Source organism: Schizophyllum commune (assembly GCF_000143185.2).
Source record: "Schizophyllum commune H4-8 unplaced genomic scaffold SCHCOscaffold_1, whole genome shotgun sequence".
Taxonomy (NCBI): Eukaryota; Fungi; Basidiomycota; class Agaricomycetes; order Agaricales; family Schizophyllaceae; genus Schizophyllum; species Schizophyllum commune.
In genome coordinates, this window is record NW_026089538.1 from 4,403,012 (window position 1) to 4,424,912 (window position 21,901).

General features: G+C 57.6%; 7 protein-coding genes across 7 annotated transcripts; 2 read left to right on the plus strand and 5 right to left on the minus strand.

The window, feature by feature from the left end:
- Positions 1-592: 592 nt before the first annotated feature.
- Positions 593-1,887, plus strand: SCHCODRAFT_02483659 (uncharacterized protein; the record flags this gene model as incomplete). The annotated part of the gene is made up of 4 exons (XM_050342828.1): positions 593-739; positions 795-1,492; positions 1,547-1,707; positions 1,766-1,887. The coding sequence occupies 4 exons, from the start codon at positions 593-595 to the stop codon at positions 1,885-1,887; spliced, it is 1,128 nt and encodes a 375-aa protein (XP_050203239.1).
- Positions 1,888-2,105: 218 nt separating this feature from the next.
- Positions 2,106-5,253, minus strand: SCHCODRAFT_02662305 (uncharacterized protein; the record flags this gene model as incomplete). The annotated part of the gene is made up of 11 exons (XM_003034696.2): positions 2,106-2,291; positions 2,354-2,534; positions 2,917-2,942; positions 3,010-3,713; positions 3,771-3,973; positions 4,035-4,123; positions 4,190-4,341; positions 4,389-4,498; positions 4,548-4,645; positions 4,699-4,896; positions 4,963-5,253. 11 exons carry the CDS (start codon positions 5,251-5,253, stop codon positions 2,106-2,108), a joined length of 2,238 nt encoding a protein of 745 aa, XP_003034742.1.
- A 2,009-nt stretch (positions 5,254-7,262) lies between these two features.
- On the minus strand, positions 7,263-9,629 carry SCHCODRAFT_02559883 (uncharacterized protein; the record flags this gene model as incomplete). The annotated part of the gene is made up of 9 exons (XM_003034695.3): positions 7,263-7,510; positions 7,567-8,267; positions 8,321-8,436; positions 8,489-8,577; positions 8,625-8,782; positions 8,839-8,954; positions 9,004-9,086; positions 9,143-9,340; positions 9,399-9,629. The coding sequence occupies 9 exons, from the start codon at positions 9,627-9,629 to the stop codon at positions 7,358-7,360; spliced, it is 1,845 nt and encodes a 614-aa protein (XP_003034741.1). The 3' UTR covers positions 7,263-7,357.
- Positions 9,630-9,819: 190 nt separating this feature from the next.
- On the minus strand, positions 9,820-12,270 carry SCHCODRAFT_02523240 (uncharacterized protein). Its single transcript, XM_003034694.3, has 8 exons — positions 12,034-12,270; positions 11,782-11,979; positions 11,635-11,723; positions 11,470-11,585; positions 11,272-11,420; positions 11,122-11,210; positions 10,140-11,061; positions 9,820-10,084 (listed from the first exon to the last, which is right to left on the minus strand). Exons 1-8 carry the CDS (start codon positions 12,262-12,264, stop codon positions 9,923-9,925), a joined length of 1,956 nt encoding a protein of 651 aa, XP_003034740.1. The 5' UTR covers positions 12,265-12,270; the 3' UTR covers positions 9,820-9,922.
- A 214-nt stretch (positions 12,271-12,484) lies between these two features.
- SCHCODRAFT_02559889 (uncharacterized protein) lies at positions 12,485-14,939 on the minus strand (the record flags this gene model as incomplete). The annotated part of the gene is made up of 9 exons (XM_003034693.3): positions 12,485-12,733; positions 12,793-13,481; positions 13,543-13,658; positions 13,723-13,799; positions 13,877-14,025; positions 14,111-14,220; positions 14,279-14,367; positions 14,451-14,648; positions 14,712-14,939. 9 exons carry the CDS (start codon positions 14,937-14,939, stop codon positions 12,557-12,559), a joined length of 1,833 nt encoding a protein of 610 aa, XP_003034739.2. The 3' UTR covers positions 12,485-12,556.
- A 1,607-nt stretch (positions 14,940-16,546) lies between these two features.
- SCHCODRAFT_02696007 (uncharacterized protein) lies at positions 16,547-19,045 on the plus strand (the record flags this gene model as incomplete). The annotated part of the gene is made up of 11 exons (XM_050346888.1): positions 16,547-16,768; positions 16,826-16,872; positions 16,925-17,033; positions 17,087-17,178; positions 17,250-17,368; positions 17,446-17,485; positions 17,557-17,584; positions 17,672-17,760; positions 17,825-17,940; positions 17,999-18,783; positions 18,842-19,045. The coding sequence occupies 11 exons, from the start codon at positions 16,547-16,549 to the stop codon at positions 19,043-19,045; spliced, it is 1,851 nt and encodes a 616-aa protein (XP_050203240.1).
- Positions 18,841-21,713, minus strand: SCHCODRAFT_01344136 (uncharacterized protein; the record flags this gene model as incomplete). Its single annotated transcript, XM_003034692.3, has 9 exons — positions 18,841-19,375; positions 19,454-20,157; positions 20,210-20,403; positions 20,459-20,547; positions 20,614-20,759; positions 20,817-20,926; positions 20,980-21,068; positions 21,126-21,323; positions 21,465-21,713. The coding sequence occupies 9 exons, from the start codon at positions 21,711-21,713 to the stop codon at positions 19,268-19,270; spliced, it is 1,887 nt and encodes a 628-aa protein (XP_003034738.1). The 3' UTR covers positions 18,841-19,267.
- Between the last annotated feature and the right edge of the window lie 188 nt (positions 21,714-21,901).

A 21,901-nucleotide genomic window follows, 5' to 3' on the forward strand; every position in this document is an offset into this window, starting at 1 on the left:
TGTCAGGTGCTGTCGAACTTCGTCAAGGTCCGGTTGAAGTGCGCGAAGGTTCAGCTGAGCTTCATTAAGGACTACTCGAACTTGATCGGGATATGGTCGAGCATCGTCAAGGTCATGTCGAACTTCATCAAGATCAGGTCGAGCTTCATCAGGTCCGGGTCGTGTCCTGCCGCTGCTCGGTGGCGAGGCGCCCTTCGGCGCCGATTTGCGTCGACAGCGGCTGCGCAGCCTGCGGCAATGGGACCATAACCTCTTGGTCCTGCGCGCATGGGAGGAGGCTGATATGGGAAGTGTGGCGAAGAGGACCTGAGAGGCGTGGCAAAGGGAACCTGAGAAATGTGGCGGGGAGCACTTGAGAAGTGTGGCGATGCTGAACACGAGGCAGATCGGTAGGTGTGTATCTCTTGTTTTCAAGGCATGGCCACAGCTCAGACAAGGCGCAGACACACGAGGCGCGTCATAGCTCAGCACGTGAGCGCGTGCAGGCATTGCTTTGTTCGGCGCGTGTTAGCATCGGCGCTCTTCGAACTTCCCTTTGACCACTTCCACAACCGCTGTTCCCCACATCTGCTAAAGCGCCCTGCGCCCACCAATGGTGCTACGAAATCATCCTATAGGCGGCTCCTACGTCGTCGTCTCGCTGGACCCTGTGGCGAGCCTCGCATGGCTCGATGATCCTATCTCCTTCGAAGAGTCGTGCAACATGCAGTGTGGCAAGTACATCGCGTACTTGACCGAGGTGCGTATCCCCCTTCCTCGTATGTTGTTCAACCTCACTCACCCGCTAATGATAGCCCTGGTCGGAAGATGACTACGTCGACCGCGTCGCCGGCTATGTACCCTGCTCCCTCGTCCTCGTCGCGCAGGGCCGACCCCCCACCAACCCCTCCGCGCTCTACAACCAAGCCGCCGCCATGCCCATCCTCCCCAACACCTCCAGCGAGCTCGGCCGGCGCCCCGTCCACGCCTACCCCTCCCTCCCCTGGGACGATTGCTGCCACACATCGCCGCTCAGCATTCGCTCCGCCTACTGCAAACCGCGCATCTCGAACGAAGAGCCCGAGTCTATGTTGGTGGGGGCGAACGAGGAGGCGCTGCTGGAGGCGTATCTGGGGATGGACGACATCTACCTCTGGAACCGCCTGCACGACCGGGAGAAGGGGCGCGAGGTGGTGTTCCCGCCGGACGAGCCGCGCGTGGTGAGGGCGATTGAGGGCGCGGACAAGGATTACAAGGACGCGGAGCGCTGGCGGCGCTTCATGCTGGATAGCAAGGTGTATGAGGGGGAGGAGCGTGATGAAGACGCTGCGTCCGAAGCGGACGAGGAGGACTACCATGCGCCGTCGTCTCGCACGCCGGAGGCCCCGGTCCTCGCGTTCCCCTCCCGGAACGCGGCGCAGCGCGTCATGGTGCGCTACAGCTACGATCTGTCGTCGTTTGAGAGTCCGCCCGACCCGGTCGGATTCTTGAGGGAGCTCGACGAGATGAAAAGGTACAGCCATCTTAGTCTTCTGGCGACGACCTCCTTTGACGAGTTGCGATCCAGAATTGCCACGGACTGCCGCGACCGCTGGAACCAGCAGGTTGTCGAAGTCGAGCAGAAGAACGCGCAGTTCATCGCCGCGCTCGAGGCCCAGGGCGTGCGCATCACCCCAAGAAAACCCAGCTGCCTCCGGCGCTGCTTCCAGCGCGTCCGCAGGCTTGCCCGTGCGTACTCTGACTTTTATGCTCCTCTCATGTGAAGCGTGGACTGACCATGGCTTAGGTGCGGCTGTCTTTTGGCGCAAACGGGTCTCGCCGGTGAAGGAGAAGGGTCGTCGAGGAGGTGAACACATCCCCTCCGGTGCCTTGTCTCCTCGCGCGTCGTCCTCCTTCAGCGACTGGTAACATCTGACGCGTGGCGGATGCTTCTGGCAAGCGGCGGCGCATTGGCGATGGTACGGCGCACATCGATCCCTGTATCCTTTTTCTCCAGTGTCTGTTTGTTCTTGCTTTTCTCTCCCTGTATCCTGCCTGCAACCCTTGTATCGTACTCTGCTCAATTCCACTTGATCTACAATCCTTCGGGAGTCAGCGCAATCGCACTGACAACCGAGTTGGCTTCCTTAGATGGCACTCAGCATGGAAAAACCAATTTTGGTCTCGCAGGCAAATAGCGGAGCTCTGGGCGATAGCAGAGCGTTCTCCGCATTCGAGAAGGCGAGGAGAGGAGCGTTTTTCGCTTGCGAAGGTGGGAAGAACGAGGTGCGGGAGACCCTGCGTCGACGCTGTTCTCGTTCGTCGCTGATGGCCTTGGGGTTCGAAACGACTTCAGTTCTCCGCGGTACAGGGCGAGCACCAAAAGGCAGACTACCGCGGCAGATATAGCATGCACCGAGTGGGTGTTCCCGTGCAACGAGTGGGCGTTCCCGTCTCCACCAGAGCGCGCCATGACCCTCGCAAAAGTGCTCGCGTCACGCATAGGGAGTTCGTGGTCAAGCCTGCGAGGTTGGAGCCAGTGGTAGCAGAACATATTAACAGGCTGGTATGTAAGGCTGGGTCCGCGGACGTCAGCAGAAATGGGCGAATCAGTTGCAAGGCAGCGGGGAAGGTTCAATAATCCGGACGATGCTGAGGTGAGTCTTGGCTCGTTCGGTGATTGATATGTGAACCTCCCTCATTTGGACTGCAATTGTATATACGACAGAACATATTCTAGGTACCTGAGGGACAATTATGAGGTGGGGATGCGTGCACGAAGGCTGATGAGATGGTGAGTCGGATGATGGGTGTGATACAGGACCCATTGACACGTCTATGCAGTTTTCATCTCATTTTCGGCCGGGTCGTCGTCAGCTCTAGTATACAAGCGCGGATGGATTTGCTAGCCAAGCGCGGGCTCGATCCACTTCGTCGTGACCGAAAAATATAACATACTCATCGCCCTCCCTTGCTCCAATCATCTGTAAGACCGGTCTCCTGGTTAGCTCCAATAGCATGTGCACGCACGAGCTGATTGAACAGGCGTACCGCACGATGCCAAGGCTGCAAGAACGCCCTCTTCCCGTGATGAAGCATCGCCACCTCGTCCGTCCGCGCAAACCAGACAAGTTGATAATTCATTTTCGTGAATGTCGCCGTCGCTGGATCCAGCCTCGCCATCGACACCATACGGGCGGCCAAGCTCCTCCGCCAGCCCTCGACCTGGACCTCATGAGCCGACCACGGCGGGCACTTTCGCACGGCATAGTACGAGTCCACCGGATGAGGGAGGCCCCAAGGTCGCGGGTACCAACCCAGCAAATCCGGGTACCACAAAAGACCATAGGATTCCGAGCCTGATTTGTGAGAGAATACTGACGTCGCAAGCTTGAGGTCCGCCCTGGTGGCTGGGTGTTCCCGCTCCGTGTCCGCGGCATTGAGCTTCGCGACCAGCTCTGCCTCGAATGCCGCTCGCCATCTGGAAAAGCGCCCCTCCGCGAGCTTGTTGATGAACGCGCGCATGTCTTCCGAAGAAAGATCCTGCTCGAGCGGCGTGCCCTCGATCAAGTCGACGACATCATCCCAATTGGCCAGAGTGCATATGCTGGGATACAGGCACTTCTTACGGTACGACTTGAGATCCAGGAACTGGCGATAGGCTCGCTTGAACGCAGAGTATCGCCCTTCAAGGATCTGGCGTCTCTTCTCCGCTTTGGCGGCTTGGAGAAGCCAGTCCTGGATGGTCGACCAGTCTAAGATGGACAGTGAGCTACGTGAATGCAGCGCGCTGACCAAATATCATGGCTCACCTTCCTCTGTGAGCGACCGCGCTTCCCCCACAAGGTTGTAAATCGCGATAGGCGTGCTATGAACTGGCCTTGGGAAGTACTTGGGTGTCCTCTCCTCGTCGTACTGCGTCAATGGTGCTGTAGTGAGGAGCCCTTTGAATTCCTCCTTGAAGACCTGAGCATCATCGACGTCGATCTCGAGGTCCCATAGCCTCTGCTTAATCCTGAAAAGGGATAAATTAGCGTCAACTGAAAGACTTGTAAGTGAGAGCCTCAGAGACATACGCCTCAAGCCTTCCTTTTCGCACTTCTTCCTTTCTCTCCTGCCTGTTCCGCATCTCCTGCTTTTCCCATTTGTGACATAGTTCAGCATGCTAGTGACGGTGAGTCTGTCAAAGATTGCGAGAAAAAAGACACGAAGAGGGACACTTCGTGCGTACCTTTATCACGTTCTCATATTTCTCGGCTTGTCGTACTATCCATGCCTTCTTATCTTCCTTGGACTTTCCTTCTGTATCGTACGAGAACTCGTTGGCAACGCGCTGAGCAAGAACACGCGGATACCGCCGATACGTGCACCGATCACAATATGCTATATAGTCGTCAGCAAGGGGCAATGAGGCACGATCTAGTACTGACGCTCTGAGGCTGGGAATATCTTGTACAGGGGGTACTGAGGGCCAACATAGCCCTGCATCTCACGAACCATCGGAAAACAGGTCATATTCTCCTCGCGAACCAGCTCATCACTGTCGCAGGCGGGGTTAGTGGGGACAGATTCGCAGTGTAGTTATTTACCTGTAGTACCAGCAGTTGCGGCAGTATTTGGTACGCGCTGCCCATATTCTTTCGATTCGGTCGAATGGGTCCTTCGGATCCGGGGATGCGTGACAAACCTAGAGGGTGAGCGTCAGCTGGTAGACGTGCGCGGCACTAAAGACCGACATACATCACAGACCTCGTCGACGAGGAGACTGAGGAATTGTGGCACGGATACATCGTCCGGCGCCGGCGGTAGTCCGTGGTCCGTGTTTGCGTAGCTCGCCCGCCAGATCCAGTTGGATTGAGGGCCCGTGAGCGTGTCTCGCAGGGCATGTGACGTGCGGGATACGTGGCGGAGGGACATGGGGTCGACGTGGGTGAGGATCTGCAACAATAAGCGTGAGCTCGAATTGGGAGATGAGGTCGTCCGAGACGACGAGGCGCGACGTACCTCTAGGAGCACGTCGAGAGGTAGGTCTAGTAGAGCGCTGACAGGCGCGTGCAGGTTCGATACCGAGGACACCTTGCCACCTCCGTCCTTGGTCTTCTGGCGCTTTTGTGACGGCAGCTGGATTGCGGTCAACTCGTTATCGTGTGGCACGTTGTCTTTGTCAGTGTAAGTTACACTCTCCACACTCTCCGGGAGTGATGAGGTGGTCCCTGTAGGAGAAGCGTCGGGACGAGGGAACTGTCTCATGGCGGGCTGTTTTGTGCGATGGTTGTGGTTGAAGGTCAAGTTCATGCGTTGATGGTCCAAGCGCACTCGACACAATTATGGCGGGAACAGCACCACGTGTACGAGGAGGGGTCCAGTCAGTCTATTGTTCTTGATTTGAATCAGTATTGTCATATTTGAGACGCACACGAAGCCGATACGAGGACAATGAATGAAGATTCGACCAAAGACAGGTTCTGGGTACCAAGGACGATCTGGAGCGCTTCACTTTATCAGAATGGTCGAGGGGCCGCGGTGAAAGAGAATTATCAGGGACCGAAATTACACGCGCGCCATGTCACAGAACTCGGCAACAAGCCGAAGAAGTGAGGACTTTGCACCGACATGATGTGTACGAGCGAAAAGCATATGCGAGCGACGGTAGAGCCCTTCGGTCGGGCAGATCGTGCAAACATGGTCGGCGCAGGGTCGTTCGAGTATTCTGAGGCCTCGGCACGAGTATGATGGGGAAACAAGCGAACGACCGATGTTTTGGAGGAGGATTGCTGGCTTTGGCGTCGAGCGCTATCAGAGTATCGATGTGGTTGATTGCTCTCTCGATCACGGAGGAGAGGGCCTTGCTCCCGGTGAAGTCTTCCGCTCATCGAGAATGAAAAAGTCCGATGCGCAGGATTCGCGACGCCGATCGAGCATGCGCGGGGTTCACACATACGACCAGAGAACGAGGGAAGGAGGCCGTCGAGCGCGAGGCGGCGACCGTGAGGCGCGAGACGACAACCCTTGAGGGCGAGAGGTCACTCGTCGAGCGCGAGGGGACTATCGTCGAGGGCTAGGTGGCGACCCTCAAGGGCAAGACGACGAGCGCGTCGAGCACGACTTCGAGGGCTTGGGAGCGCGTCGCGTCATGCGAAACGCCCGACTACAGACGTATCTGAGCATGAACTGGTGATCGCTCTACAGACTTCACGTCCTCCAGCACTTCGTCGCGCACTCTCGAGGACTATGCGTCGCGCGTTCGGTCAAAGGCGCGGCAAGCTTCGGTAAGCAGCGCGTTAGGACATTGTTCGCAGGTGCGTCGAGAGCTCGCTCGGAGGCGCGTCGAGAGTGGGAGAGACTTTTGGAGAGCAAGGACAGGTCTGCCGTCGAGGCGAGGGCAGGGTCGACGTCCAGCAGGTCCGGTCTGAGCAGGTCGCATCTAGAGCTGCGGTCCCGACCATCCGCCTCCTCCCCACCGCCCACCTCCCGCGTCCCATGGAGTCCTTCCTCGCGTGCAGAGTAGTTCTCCTCGCGCCCCTCGTGGTCCCACTCAAGTCTGTGCGTCGTCCTCCATCCCCTTGCGATCGTCTATGGGGCTTGACTGCTGGTGGGTGATGACGGGGGCGCGTCGCGCGTACGGTCGAAAAGCGGATGCCGTTCTGTGAGGCAGAAGCAGATGCGGCTCGGTGTGGCAGATGCGGTGTGTTCGCGTTGAGCAGAGTGCAGCTGCCGAGCTTGCGCAGGAAGGCAGGGAGCTGACGACTGGATGTCCGGGGACGGATCGCGATCGAGGCTTCGGGGCGTCGAGATGCACGGACGCCTGGCACTGGATTAGCAAGCTGTATGACGCTATTCGACTGCAACGCACGTTTTCTCGCCGCCTTCGACACGGCGTTTCCTCTGGCTATCCATCTTCACTCAGAATGCCGATTCCCTCGCCGTTTTCCTTGTCGCCAGTCCATTCATTGCAGCGCTCCCCATCAGGTAGTGCTGCGTGCATCTTGGCCTTTAGCAGAATGAGGAGATTCGAGTTCTCTTTTCGAGCAGGAGGAGACGTATGCAGAGGAGGGGAAGGTGGTCAACGTGCAGGAGAGGGGGGAATTGCGTCCGCATCAACGGGTTTTGATCGCAGCGCCCACAAGTCCAAGCAAAGTCAAATAGGCGCCGCATCTACATTACAGCCCGGAGTAGGAGCCCTGACTTCGCACGCGCTCTGTACCTCTTCCGGGGTCCCATGAGAGAGAATCAAGCAAGGACTTAGAGATAGTCAGATGGGGGACCGTCTTTAAAAGCCTCTCAGATTTCTCCAAGCCCGCGCGTGGCATTCTAGTACGAGCTGAAACTCAATCGCTCTTGCGAGAATTCATCCAAAACTAGGTGTACTCTTCTCCAGCGCTTCCTTTCAGCGTCTACCTCACTTCTTCGACGTCTTCCTCCCACGGGGAATGTCAACGTACAAGGCCGGGTCGCCGTCTCCGCACTTCTTCTGGGCAAGCAGTTCCTGCGCTTGAGCGACACGCTTAGCAGGCAGAGTCACAATTTGGTCCTCCGGATAGCATTCCATAATCTTTGGATCGGTCAGTCTCAACGCATATCAGGGAATTCAGGCAATCGAGGGCTTACCGCGCCTCTCCACGTCATGGCGCACAAATCGTGGTTGCTCGCGCGCACGTTTCCCGTCGTCGCGAACCACACATTGCGCGCATCCATCTCCGCAGCCGTTGCCGTCTTGGGATCGAGTCCGGCCAGCCTGACAACCCTCGCCGCGATGCGCTGGCGGCTCAGCTGGATCTTGTAATCCTTGACTGACCACTTCTTTTTGATTGACGATTTCGGTGTTCCCGCGGTACTGCAGCGGCCATCGCGATGGCCCAGAACCTCAGGATAGGTGAGGTGGGTCTCGTAGCTGTAGGTGAACACTGTCGTCGCGAGCTGGAGGTCTTCCGTGGTCGCGGGCTGCCCATGCCTTGGCGGCGCGTCTGCGCGGTTGAGCATGTTTACCAGGGCTGCCGCGCGCGCGGCGTTCCACTCATCCCATCGCGCTTGAGGGATGGCGTCGATGATGGATTGTAGATCGTCCTTGGTGAGCGTCCGGTCGACTGGTGTGCGCTCGATTGCGTCGGTGACCTCCTTGAGGCCTGCGAGCTCGCCCGCGCCGGGCATGAAGCAGCGCTCTTGTTGAGTCTTGTTGTGGATGCGGTCCTTGTGCACTTCTTTCAACGTCCGGTACCTTTCCCGCAATAAGACTTGCCGCTCCTGCTCCAGGCGCTTGTCGCGCAGCTCCTGCAGGAGCTTGAGGAGGGGCCCACGAATCGAAGCCCACTCTGAGGGAGGGACCGTCAGCGATGGTCAATACTGATATAACTAGTGCCCTAACCTTCGTCAGTAAGCCGCTTTGTCTTGTCGACGAGCTCATGGCTGCGGAGTTGGCTGGAGACAGCTGGCTTCTGTATTTCATCAGCCCAGCCCAATTCGCCAAGTCGCTGCAAGATCCTGACATCTGCGTCAGTCCCTTTCCAAAGAGGAGAACGAGAGAGTGGCTGACTCATCGATTCTCTGACGGTGGGTTATGCGCCTTTCCGCCTCCTTCCTCTCTTCTCTCTCATAGTCCCAACTCTCCCAAGCCTCGACGTGCTGAGATATCGTGAGATACTGCCGATCGCGCCATAAGTTGAGCGCACCCTCAAGGACTTTCTAAGGTTCTCCACCCAGCCCGCGACCCACTCTTTCTTGTATTCCTTTGGCTTCCCCGCGGTGGCGTGCTCAAATTGTTTCGCCAATTTGTCGTACGCCGCTCGCGAGTAACGCACAACCTCACGACCATAGAACCCATGGTAAACTAGATCAGAGTAAGCACGAGTCATGGCACCAGAGGCATAATAGCCGGGTCCTTACCCTGCAGAACGACGGAAGGGAGCAGGTCGACGGGTTGGTACGAATGGCCACACAGGCGGATAATCTTCTTGACGACGTGAAAGTCGCGGATATACTCGTCTGGTATGAGGCAGAATCTTTGAATGCGTGAGGATTTGGCTGCAGCGGGACATCTGTCCAACGCACATGCTGTCCGCGCACCCCTCGCAAAAGCGCTGCCAGGAGCTCCACACTGTTAGAACACCGTCGTCAGGTGATTCGTCGCAGAACTGCAAGGGTAACTATGATCAACTCAGGCGACAAGCACGAGAGATGCGGAGCTCACATCGCAGATCTCGTCTTCGAGGAACGCTAACAAGCGGGGGATCGACATGTCGCTAGGCGGTGGCGGCATAGCAGGCTTCGTGTAATTGTAGCCCCTCTTCCATATCTTGATCGAGGATCGACTCAGAAGGAGACTCCTCAGGAGCTTCGTGGTCCTCGCCAGCTGAAGGAGAGAGCGTGCGTCAAGATGGCTGAGTACCTGCGAGTGGCGCGACTCGGTCAGCTGAGAATGACGGGATGATACAGTGGCAACACACCTCAAGAACCAATTCGAGGGGCAGGTCAGTAAAGCGAGAGCTTAAGGCTGCATCATCCTGCTTGACCTCCGTGTCGACTTCCGCCTCATCCGAAGCAGCCTCCTTCTTGACGCGCTTGCGCGGCCGTGAATCGCTTGCCGTCGTGAACCCAGGTCGCTCATCACGCGTATTCTCTCTACGAGCAGACTGGGGACGCTTCGATGAGGCAGAACCTCTCGTTGTGCGTGCCATGCTGCGTAGTCGAAATGGAGGTCGTGGTGGTAGGACAAAGTCAGCTGCGCATTGTTTGGGACTGACAACGTGCTTTTGACCTCGTGGCAGTCACCTGACTGTACACAAGGGATGTTGAATTTACCGCACGCCAGTTCATGTGCACCTGGGTCTGCCGCGTAGTCGCTTCAATGACTCTTGATGTTATTTAGCCTCCTCATCTGGAGCTACGCCCTCGTTCGACACTGACATTGTGACATACAAACTACACCAGCACAATATGCGTGAAGCAAGATGTCAACAACCCCATCCTCTCAATGCCCTCGTGTCTTCTTCTTCTCTAGCGCTGGCAGACGCAAACCTCCTCTGAAAGGCCTACTACTCTGTGCTCGCCATTCGTCACGCATTGTGCGTGCCAGGTCAGTATCCTCAGATGAAACCAACACGATGTCCTCAGACCCCCAAAGCTCTTGCGCCTGCCATAGAACGCGTTAGTAACGTGTTTCGAATGGATATCTGGTGAGCACAAACCGCTTTCCTCCATGTCATCACGTGTAGACCGTACGTGTTCCGATCACGCTTCTTGTACGCACCCGCGAACCATGGGTCGCGCGCGTCCATGTCGTCGACAGTCGCCGTGCTCGGATGCAGCCCAGCTAGCTTCACCAGCCGTGCCGCGCTTCGCACGCGATCCGCGTTCACGTGAAAGACGTCCGCCGAGAATGCGTCCATCTGCCTCCGTTGAGGCGTCAGGTCTTCCTCCTCTTCCTCCGTCAACGCCCACATGTGCATATCAAGCGGCCGACCGTCAATGGTGAGCACCTCCGGGTACCACCAGTGCCACTTGTCGTCCTCGCTTGAGAATACCGAGACCGCGAGATGAAGATCGGCAGCGGTCGCCTTCCGGTCCCAATTCTTAAACTTGTCGGCGAGTAGGGCGACCAGCGCGGTCTCGCACCGCGTCCGCCACTCGGAGAACCGCATCCGAGCGACCTCATCGATAACCGCGCATATGTCCTCCTTTTCAAGCGGAGAAAGGTCCTTATCCATGGGCGTCTTGTAGATGAGGTTGTTGATCTCCTTGAAGTTCACCAGATCGCCGATGCTCGGATGGGTCTGACGCGATTTTCCATCCAGATACTCCTCATACACGTGCCACACGTCGCGATAGCGATCACCGTACGCCCTGCGCTTGACTTCTTCAGCGACCTTCGCACTGAGCTCCTTCGCTAAGCGAAGCAGCGGGTCGCGTATGCGAAACCATTCTTCAGGTCGCGAGTGAGCCAGAAGAACTTCACTAGCAGCGATGCTCAACAAGATGCTTGAGCAGGACGTACCTCTACTCGTGAGTGGTTGCACCTTCTTGACGAGCGGATGCTCGTAGAACGCGCTCCGGTTACAAATGTTCTCCGCCTCTTCCTCGTACCCTAAGATGGTCATCTTGTCGAGGATGCTAGGACCCGTTGAAAGCGTCAGCTCCTCACAATGATTGAGCGCCAGTACGAACACTTACGCATTCAATCTCTTCTGCCTCAGCTCCATCGTTTCCTCTAGCTGCTTGTACCACACGTCCCCCTCCCATGTCCGGCAGATGTCGGCGTGCTGATTGTCGGTACGCACATATCATCAGACCAACGACGCACGAATAGAATGTCTCGCGTACCTGCTTCACCTTGTCCAGCGCACTCACTCTGTCCATAAGCCATCTCTTCTTCTGTTCCACAGACTTGCGCTTGTTGTCGCGTGCGAAGTCACTAGCGAGCCGCTCGAGCACGACCAACGGCACGTCATGCCTCGTGGGATAGTTGCTGCCTGCGATAAGGTAAGTATATGAGCGTCGCATTCGTAAAACGTTTCGCACCCGACGTATCCGACCCCGGTAGCAGGGTGCCGAGGGAAAAGTCCTTGCCCAACCACCGAAGGACGTCCTGAATAAATTTGATCTTGCCAAAATTGTTGATATTCACGAAGTGCTCCCTTGAAGGGCGTGAGGGGCGTGAGTGGGTTCAATCTCAACAAATCGCACCTATCTTCGAGGCACTCGCTGCAACACCGCATGCGCGCCTGCCATATCCTTGAGACCTTCGCTTTCTTCGGCATGAGCGTGCGGCAGAACTGAGAAAGGTGGTCGCCGTCAGCTCAAGTATGAGACCAGTAAAGGAAGTGGACTAACATCACAGACTTCGTCGATGACGAAGCCCACGAACTTCGGAATGGTGAGGTCGTCCGGCGCTGGCGGGAGCTCGTGCTTGGAGTTGGCGTAGCTATTCCTCCATAGCCATTGCGAGGACCGGCTCATGAGCGTGTTGTGTAGAGCTCGCGAGACACGGGACAAGTGAAGAAGAGATGTGGGATCCAAGTAGCCAACAACCTGCAAGGAGTGGCGATCAGCATGAGTAGGTCGACGAGGGGTTAGACCACGCACCTCGAACAGTAGATCGAGAGGCAAATCATGAAGGGGGAGCGTCGAAGAAGGCACGCGTACTGCCTTCCGACCCTTTTTGCCAGTGTTCGCCGTTGTCCTGCGACGCTTGTGTGATCGCGTGTTCTCCGCCTGCGATTTACGGCCGAGTTGTGCGTTGTCAGTCTCTTTGAGTACGGCGGGGATAGCCGCATCTTTGCAGACAGCGAGTCGAGAGGATCTCCTGAGGCTCATGTCGTACTACTACCAATGGGCGTCGCGGTTCAAGACGAAGTCCGGGAAACTTTGTTGATGCGATGATGCCAGCAACGCGCCCATCACCTGATCTTGTTGATTCGGCAATTGCCGCATATTGTTCGTTTTTCGCCTACACGTGCCATCGCTGTTTGCTAGTGCAAGGTCATCATTGCATTCAGAGACGATATCAGAGATCAGATTACATATGAATCCATTTCTCAGTATACAAATCGATCAGGACAAGTCAGATATACTCATCCATCCCAACGAGATTAATGATATCGACAAGCTAAGCTACACCCCGCCGCCTCTGCTTCTCGGCAGTCTTTGTAAGCATCGACGCCGGGACCTTCAGCCACCCTGAGAGGTTATCCGACCCCCAATCCGCACGCATTTCGCGCGCCAGCGACGTGTCCTCGTCTGAGACCAGAACGAGAGCATCAAGGTCCTCCTCATCGTCGTCCATCTGGCAAAGTCATTAGCACCAATTTCTGCAGACGGTAGGACCGACAACTCAAAACTCACCGCCTCCCGCCACATCATCAAGCATAGCCCCTCTTTCTGCTTCACGATATCGCCAGCGCGCGTGAACCACGCATCGCGCTCGTCCATATCCTCCGGCGTCGCCATCTTCGGGTCCAGCCCGGCCAACTTGACGAGCCTCTCCGCCTTCCGCACCAAATCGACCTCGACGCAGAGCTGCCCCGCCGACCACGCGCGCTGGCGGACGAGCGCCTGCGGGTCGTCGAGCTCCAAGTTGGCCAGCGAGCCGCGGTGGTTGAGCAACTCGGGGTACCATAAGGTACACCCGCTGTCCTTGTCGACGAAGACCGACGTGGCGAGGTCGAGGTCCGAGCGGGCGCGGGTTGCGTTGGCGTTGAGCAGATTGACGAGAGCGGCCTCGCACGACGCGCGCCACGCCGGGAAGCGTGTCTTCTCGAGCTCGGTGATTAGGGTGCGCACAACGTTGGCGGTGATTTTCCGCTCGACGGGCGCGCCCTCAATGAGGCGCTTAACCTCCTCGAAGGTGACCACGTCGCCGATACCTGGGAGGAGGGTTTGCTCCTCAGCAGATTTGCCGCGCAGGTAGTTCTTGTAGACCTGCTCGACGGTGCGATAGCGGGTCTTGAAGATAGATCGCCTTGCTTTCTCTAGCCGTTTGACTCTCGTCTGCTCGGCGAGCGCGATCAGGGCGCCTCCTTCGGTTCTCCATTCTGAATTGGAGAAGAGGGTGAGCAATTCGATTCGACACAAAAATTTACTGGTATGACACACCTTTCTTCATGAGCGGCTGGGCCCTGTTGACGAACGTATGCATCCTGAAGGACTGCCACTCTCCCCAATCCTTCACCTCCTCGGCATACCCTGCCTGCCTCAACAGCGCGAGAATCCTGCGATCAGAACACGCGTCAGCGCGCCTAGAGCGCCACAAGTTTGACGCGGAAAAGAACTCACTCCTCCCGCCTCTCCTCCCGCATCCTCTCCGCCATCTCCGCCTGCTGCTTCTCCCAGTTCTTGCAGAGCTTTGCGTGCTAAAGAATGAGGACGTCATGAGCATCCTCTCGCCCGCAGTGATAGCGTCCGATTCGGTCGCAGAACCGCCAAATACCTTTCTAATCTCCTTCCCCTCGTCCATTTTCCGCTCGAGCCAGGCCCTCTTCTCCTGGTCGGTCTTGCCGTCATTGTCGCGATGATATTCGGCGCCCAGGTCCTCGACGATGGCGCGCGGGAAGCGGCGGCGGCTATACTCGGAGTCGTCTGAGGATATGCCGGTCAGCAAATGGGAGATGCGACGGGCAAATGCCAAATGTGCAGCGCGCAAACTGCGCGGACCAGCACGCACTTTCAGAAAATCCCGGAAGGAGTTCATGGATGCGCTCGCGTTCGAAGTAGCAGTAGAAGTCGTCGGCCAGTGCTCGTCCGCTCATGTGGGTTTCGACGAGGATGTGTTTGCTAGGTTATAGTAGATAGTGTGAGCGGATGCGGAATGCGCGGGCCTCAACTCGCGCACCTATCATACATGCACTCCCTGCAGCACCGAAGCCGTGCGGCCCAAATCCGGATGATGAGCGCTTCCTTCGGGAAAGACACGAGACAGAACTAGTGAAGGAGGTAGAGGGCACGGTCAGCTTCGACGTCGACGCTCAGGACAAACGCTATATTATGAGCGGACAAGGCCTCACATCGCAGAAGTTATCGACCGCAAGGGCGACGAACTGGGGTATGGACATGTCCTCGGGCATGGGAGGCAGTCCGTGCTTCGTCTCGGCGTAGCTCTTTGCCCATATCTTCTTTGCGAACGAGCTCATGAGGGCATTGCGTAGGGAACTTGAGCTGTGAGAGAGGTAGAGTAGGGAGATGGGGTCGAGGTAGCCGAGTATCTGTGGGTGGATGATGTTAGGCCTCGATGGGGGTGCTCTTTGTGAACGACGACAACCACGTACCTCGAGAAGTACGTCCAACGGCATCTCCGTAAATGAGAAGGAGCTGTCACGGTCATCTAGGAGCTCTTGTGATACTACTTCTTCCGTCTTCTGCCGCTTCCGTGCCAGCGTAATGGTAACCTTCTTCAGTGGCGCGTTGGGCACGTTCTGTGGCATATCGGAGACCTGAGTGCTATGAGCGTCAGAAGGGCGCGCTGAAGCTCCTCTCGCCGCAGAGAGTTTCTCCATTTGAGTCATTTTGCGCAGTTCGTCGTGGTGGTCGCGGTTCAATGGCCAAGCCACCAGAGAATTTGCTTTTGATGGCTCGCTGAACGTGGCGGTCACCTGATGATGACGTCAGCAACAATGGCCACGAATTCGGTTTCCGCTCGACTCTATCTGCCGCGCGCGATGCGAGACTGAAGAGGAATGTTTGAGCAGCACGAGGCACGGAGTCGTCTCGTCTGACTTGAAGAAGGTCCGTGAAGAACGGGAGAGCGAGGATCCAGATAAACTCAGTCGTCAGATCATGATGCAGCCGGGGACAGGATCCGGAGGTCTCCAACAAGCGCTGCTACCATAAAGCTGACGCCACCCTGCTGAATGACGGCCTCTTCGCATGCAGACGTACGGGTCGTCATTATGTGCTGCCTGTCGGAGACCGTACCTCCGCTCCGTCCACCAGTTCGATGGACGAGCGCTGCTCATGTTTCACGGCGATGTACGTACAATCACACAACGTGTCTTCGGCGCTACCCGCAGCCGCTGCCGACGCGAACGACGCCGAAGGGCGCCTCGTCGTCGGGTGGCGGCAAGCCGAGGGGAAGCGTAGGGGGAAGGCCTTGATTATGGTTGCGTTTATGGGGAGACGGGGAGTGAGTCTAGACGCGCGAATACATGAACTTAAGAGAAATCAATTCTCGTTGGAGGACGAGCTTTCGTGGATAGCTGGAAAGTGCTCACCAACGACAATGTCCGGAGTCCAGATGTCCACGAAGACCGGCGCCGAAGCTCGCGATGGTGCGCGAGGGTAGTCCACGATCGAACTGCGAGCCGGGCTGGCAGCCGCAGGATAGCCTGTTACGCAGGGGCATCAAGCCAGCGCGCGCCGTAGTCGCTCCTGGCAGAACCCGCCTCAGTCACTCTACGTGGAGGTCGCAGATGCAGGCAACGCAAATGTGAGGGGTTGTGCGGAGTAGGGCCGGCCAGCGATCATCTTGACGGAGAGGGAATCGGGACGTAGTCGATCCTGCGATGCCAGAGGAGTGAATGTGGATTGACTGAATTTGAGCGGCAAGCAAATCGCCATCTGGGCTCGAGCAGTACCGGCTGGGGAGCTCGAGGGTGCGCACTTGAACGAACATGAGCGACGCACGGAATCGGAGTTGACTCTGACGCACTTCTTGGGTCAATTCCGATCTCTCCAAACCAAAGTTTCCTCCAGCTGCCCGCGTCTAGATCCGCCTCCAGATCTCTTCGTGCTTGACCGAGCGGCCCTTGGACGTATGCATCGCGTTGACCGTTGACCCTTGCGTCGCCCAAGAGTTGGCGTTCGCTGCAGAACGTCCTCGCGCTCAGCGCTCTGCGTGGGAATCCGTCTTCGATTACTGAGTATGACAATCTTTTCAGGCGTCTGGTAGGAGCCGGCTCAGAGTCTATGCAGCTCTGCTCGCGAATGTAGTGATGATCGGAAAGAACAATGGAGTTTCTCCACGCGGCAAGACAGCGCGTACCGGACTTTGCCGAGGCCACGTGAAAGCGTAAGTCAGGTGATAAGCGCGTTGATTGCGGCCATCACGCAGCCGGTTAGGTTGCTCTTCTCCATCGACGTCGACATTCAAAGTTGACGGCGCGACATGAAGAGATCCTTGGAAACTTCAAGCGGCGATGAGGCCCGTCACGACGTCGACAACACGTCGCCCAACCTCGAGTCGCAAGCGGTCGCCACTCGAACGCGCAAGCGGCAGAAGATGAGGGATGCCGTCGTCAAGTCAAAGCCCAAGAAGATCTCACCTTTCCTCGATAACGCTATTCCGGCCGCTTCCTTTGCAGGGCTGCCTCCCGAGGTGCTATATGAGGTATCGCTATGCCTTCTTGCCCATTCATACACGAAGTCTGACCCGCATCCCTCGCAGATATTCAGCCATTGCGATCCCGTGGTGCTCGTGCAGCTGACGAAGATGTCTATAATCTTGCGCAACATGCTCATGGAAATGCTCTAAGAGTATCATCAGGCTATGGAAGCAGCGGTACACTGCGTGCACGGGGTATGAGCTGCCCCCGGCGGCGGACGACATCTCGGTCCCGCGACTCGCAATGCTCATCATTGACGAGACTTGCTCGGTGCGTTTCTAACTACGCGCCACCACATACGCTTACACGGTCCTCTCCTCCAGCTCTGCAACGCGCCGCCCTCGAGCAACCAGAAGGCGCCGATCATCATCTGGAACGCGCGCATACGTTGGTGCAAGGCGTGTCTCTATGCAAGGTGCGTTATGACCGTTGACTCAGTAAATGTCACGTCCGACCTCCGTACATCCCATTGACGACTCTCGCCAGCGACCGCATCATCTACGAGGAGAACTTGTTCTCCTTCGAGGTCATGCGCGACGTCCGCCGCCTCCTCGGGCACACCGAGTTCCGCCCGCCAGATTTGTTCCCGGGCTTTTGTGCATCGAGTGCGTGATCAAGCTCTTGTATGGAGCAACCGGTCATAGATAGATGTTCATTGCTCTCACCTCCCACCCTCTCGCAGGCGGAATATTTCAGCTCTTCATGCTAGAGCCAGTCGAGAAGTTTGTTAAGGAATACGAGCGGGAGTGCAAGACAAGACGAAGGAGGAGAAGAAGGCATATATAGCCCTCAGGGCGGCGGAGTTTGGGAAGATCAAGCAGGTGCGCGAGGTGTCCGTTTCACGGGATTCACGGTCCCAGCTCGCGTGAAAGATAACACCGCGCTCACCACCCCCTTCCGCTATCTAGCACGCCCACATCTGCAAGCAGTGGGAAGCGAAGATCCAGGCCGAGCTGAAGACAAAGGAGAAGGCGATACGGAAGGAGAGGTTGAAGGGGTGAGTCGTAGTCTGCGCGTAATCGCACAGATTGAGTGCGCATACTGAATCCAAACCCCGTTAGAATCCTCCGACGGCTAAACGTGCTAGGCCTGGAGACGGAGGCCCGCCACCCGGCGAACTGGGATGCGCTCAGGGCGCACGCGGTCGTGAGCGAGCCGAAGGAGCTCACCGAGGAAGGTGGCTTTTCGACATCTGGTTGAGAGTGGACGATGTGCTGAGGCGCGCTCTCCCGCAGGGTGGGATCAGATTTGCGGCCCTTTGCTCGAGTTCGTCAATGGGCTCCGGGAGAAGCGCCTCGCGCACGAGCGGCGCGAGATCATCCGCCAGCGATACGACATGCTCGAGAAGGTCTACAAGAAGTACTTGGATGAGCAGACGGGCCCGGCGCGCTACGAGAAATCACTCGGCCGCTTCGAGGGCACTCCGGCGCGCGCCCTGCTCCCACAGATAGGCGCCCTGGTCACCTTTCGGGAGGTCACGGAGCTTGTAGAGGGCACGCCCGTGGGGCAGGCGCTCATCGAAGGACAGATGGGCGCGCTGATCGAGCAGCTCGCGCACACGCACGTCGACGCACTCGGACAGACGCGCTTCGACGCGTGGCGCGCGGCGCGTGAGGCCGAGCTGGTAGCGCTGCTGAACGCGGCGGACCCGGCGCGCGCGACCACCGTGGACCTCCGCCTCGCGGCGACGGTGTTCTCGCTCGCGGGTCGGCGGCGCGTGCAGTACCCCGCCGCGCTGGCGGAGCGCCCGGGGGCGGACTACCGCGACTGGAAGGCGGGCGGCGTCGGCCCTGCGAGGGTGGACGCGAGGGCGCCCGCGCGGGGTGCGGGGGCGGTGGGGGCGTTCAGGGTCGAGCCCGCGCGGCTAAAGTTGGCGGAGCAGGTCGTCAGGCTGGCGGGGCTGGACCCGCGGACGGCGACGCCGGCGGAGATGGACGCGCAGGTGGCGTGGGTCGCGCTGAAGAGCGAGCTGGACGGCAGCGGGGGGACGTACCGGGCGATGACGTGGCGGTATGCGGTGGTGAGTAGGGGACTGGGTTGTCACATTCAGTGTTCACTGATGACTCTCTTTCTTGCAGCTCGGCTCCGACGGCACGTACGACTGGTCCGCACTCCGGTCTCTCGAGGACGTGAAGAAGGCCAGGTTCGTGCTTCTGTCGGACAAGGACACGGCGCTAGCGCGCTCGAGAGCGGCACATGCGTGGGCGGGGCTGGGGTATGCCGACCTCCCGAGGCCACACAAGTATCAGAGGGGCAAGTCGCGCAAGCGGGGTGTTTTGTAGTGGAGAGGCACTCTTCTAGTGTGTATGCGTAATGGGGCGAAGGTGTTTTACACAAAGACATATCCTGGGTAACGCAAACGATTCTAGTAATGATATTATTTGCGACGGCCACGCGAAGGACTAACGGTATGGTAGGCAGAGTAGAGCGAGCGCAAGAGACAACAACAAACATGGCCGCTGCAGTTTACCCTTCAGCACCGGCCATGGGGTTCAAAGCCATCCTCAGCTGCACATGAGTGCGGACGGATTTTGTAGCCAAGCCCGCGCCAGTTCTACACCAGCTTCAGTGAAAACCACATATTCATCGACCTTCTCCCTTGCGCAGCACATCTAGGGATACAAAAGTGATGCCGTCAGCTAATACAAGAGGAACTCGCGCACAAATTGCGAGAAAGCCCGACAGCGTACCGTCAAGCTGAAGCGGTGCAGGTAGGCCGGCTCCCCGCAGTGGAGCATGGATACCTCGTCCGCCCGCCCGAACCAAACGGACTGCATGCTCATCTCCTGGTATGTCGCCGTCGCTGGATCCAGGCCCGCCATCGCCACCAGTCGGGCAGCCAAGCGCCGCCGCCAGCCATCGACCCGGACCTCGTGCGCCGACCAGGGCGGGCACTTGCGCACGACATAGTATGACCCATCCGGGCGATAAAAACTGTCCCCCGAGAACGGTGCCCAACTCAGCAGCTCTGGGTACCGCAAAGGATCACCCGAGCTCGCGTCCCGATGAGAGAATACCGACGTCGCGAGCTTGAGGTCCGCCACGGTCGCCGGCTGCTCGCGGGTTGGGTCGGCGGCGTTGAGCTTGGCGACGAGCTCGGCCTCGAAAGTCGCGCGCCACTGGGAGAAGCGCTCCCGCGCGAGCTTGCCGATGAACACGCGCATATCATCTGCAGCCAGGTGCTGCTCGAGCGGCGTGCCCTCGATCAAGTCGACGACTTCCTCCCAATTTGCCACGGTGCATATACTGGGAAACAAGCACTGCCTACGGTACGATTTGCGATCCAGGAACTGGCAATAGGCTTTCTTGAACGCAGAGTATCGGCCCTCGAGGATCTGGCGCCTTTTTTCCGCCTTGGCGGCATCGAGAAGCCATTCCAATAGTATTGACCAATCTAGTATGTGAGCTCATCGGATGCAGCGTGAGTATCAATCATAGCGTCTCACCTTCCTCTGTGAGCGGCCGCGCTTCGCGCACAAGTTTGTGAATCTCGATAGGCGTGCTATACGCCGGCGTCGGGAAGTACTTATGTCTATAGTTTGGCGGTGTAGGGGGTGTTGTGAGACGCGTACTGAGTTGCTTCTTGAATTCCTGAGGCTCGTCGACGTCAATGTCGAGGTCCTTCAGCCTTTGGTCGATCCTGAAAGGGGGGAATCAGCACCAATTGAGGAACCATTGTCGAATAAAAGACATACGCCTCGAGCCTTTCAGCCCGAATATGTTGCTCTTTTTCCCACCGTTTCCAGTACTCCTGCCGCTCCCATTCGTAACACGCCTCAGCATGCTGACGATGGCAAGTTTGTCAATGAGTGCCAGAAGAAGGCCACGAAGACAGACGGCTCGTGCATACCTTGATCACGCTCTCATGCCTTTCTGCCTGTTGGAGTATCCATGCTTTGATGTCATCTACAGACCCGCCGCCAACTTTATCGCGCACATAGTCTTGGTTAAGACGATTGATGTGCACCCAAGGATAGGACCGAGACCGACCGAGATCTGTGATTTTGTCGTCAGGAAGAGGCAGCGATGAGCAGAAAGATCTTTCGTTCTGACCTTCCGAGGCCGGAAACACTTTGTATAAGGGAAAGTCGGGTCCTAGGTGACGCTGTATCAGGCGGACTAGATAAAATATGTCCATATCCTTCTCGTGGACTATGTCCCGACTATCGCGGGCGAGATCAGCGAGAATACATGACCATACGATATAGTCGCATACCTGTGGTACAGACAGTGCAGGCAACACTTGATACGCGCGGCCCATATTCTCTTGATCTGGTCCTTCGGAATTAGAGATGCGTGACAGAACTAGAGAAGGGTCGCGCGTCAGTCAGGAGGCTCACGCGCCACTGAAAGACAACGTACATCACACACTCGGTCAACGAGAAGACTCAGGAATTGTGGCACGGTCATGTCGTCCGGCGCCGGAGGCAGCCCATGGTCCGTGTTGGCGTAGCTCGCGCGCCAGATCCAGTCTGACCGAGGACCCGTGAGGGTGTCCCGCAGGGCCTGCGACGTCCGGGATACGTGGCGGAGGGACATGGGGTCGACATGAGTGAGGATCTGCGGTGGGTGAGCTCGAAGCGGGAAATGGGATCGTGCGAGAGCTAGGAGAGGATGAGGCGCACGGAGACGGCGACGCGCTCCAAAACAGTGAGAAATCTGAGACGGCGATGCGCTCCGAGACGGTGAGGCGCGACGTACCTCGAGGAGCACGTCGAGAGGTAGCTCCAACAGAGCGCTTCCAGGCGCGTGCAAGTTCAATGCCGATGGCGCTTTGCCACCGTCGTCGTCGTCGGTCTTCTGGCGTTTTCGTGGCGGCGACTGGACCGCAGTCGGCTCGTAGTCGAGTGGCGTGCAGTCCTCGTCAGTGTCAACAACTGCGGTGACGCTTTCTAAAAGCTTCGGATCCCCCATTGCAGGGGAGGCGTCGAGACTAGGGGAGTGTCTCATGAGGGGCTGTTGAAGGAGATGTTGATGATCGTAGTCGGAGGTCAAGGTACGGCTGGTGGTCAATGCGCCTGTCAGTACATATAACCCAACAAAACCAAACCGGCGAATGCCGAATGCTATTGTTCTCCGATTTGTAATCAGAGGTACGAGGAACTGAACGAAACGAAGGGGGTCACTGCTCATGTGAA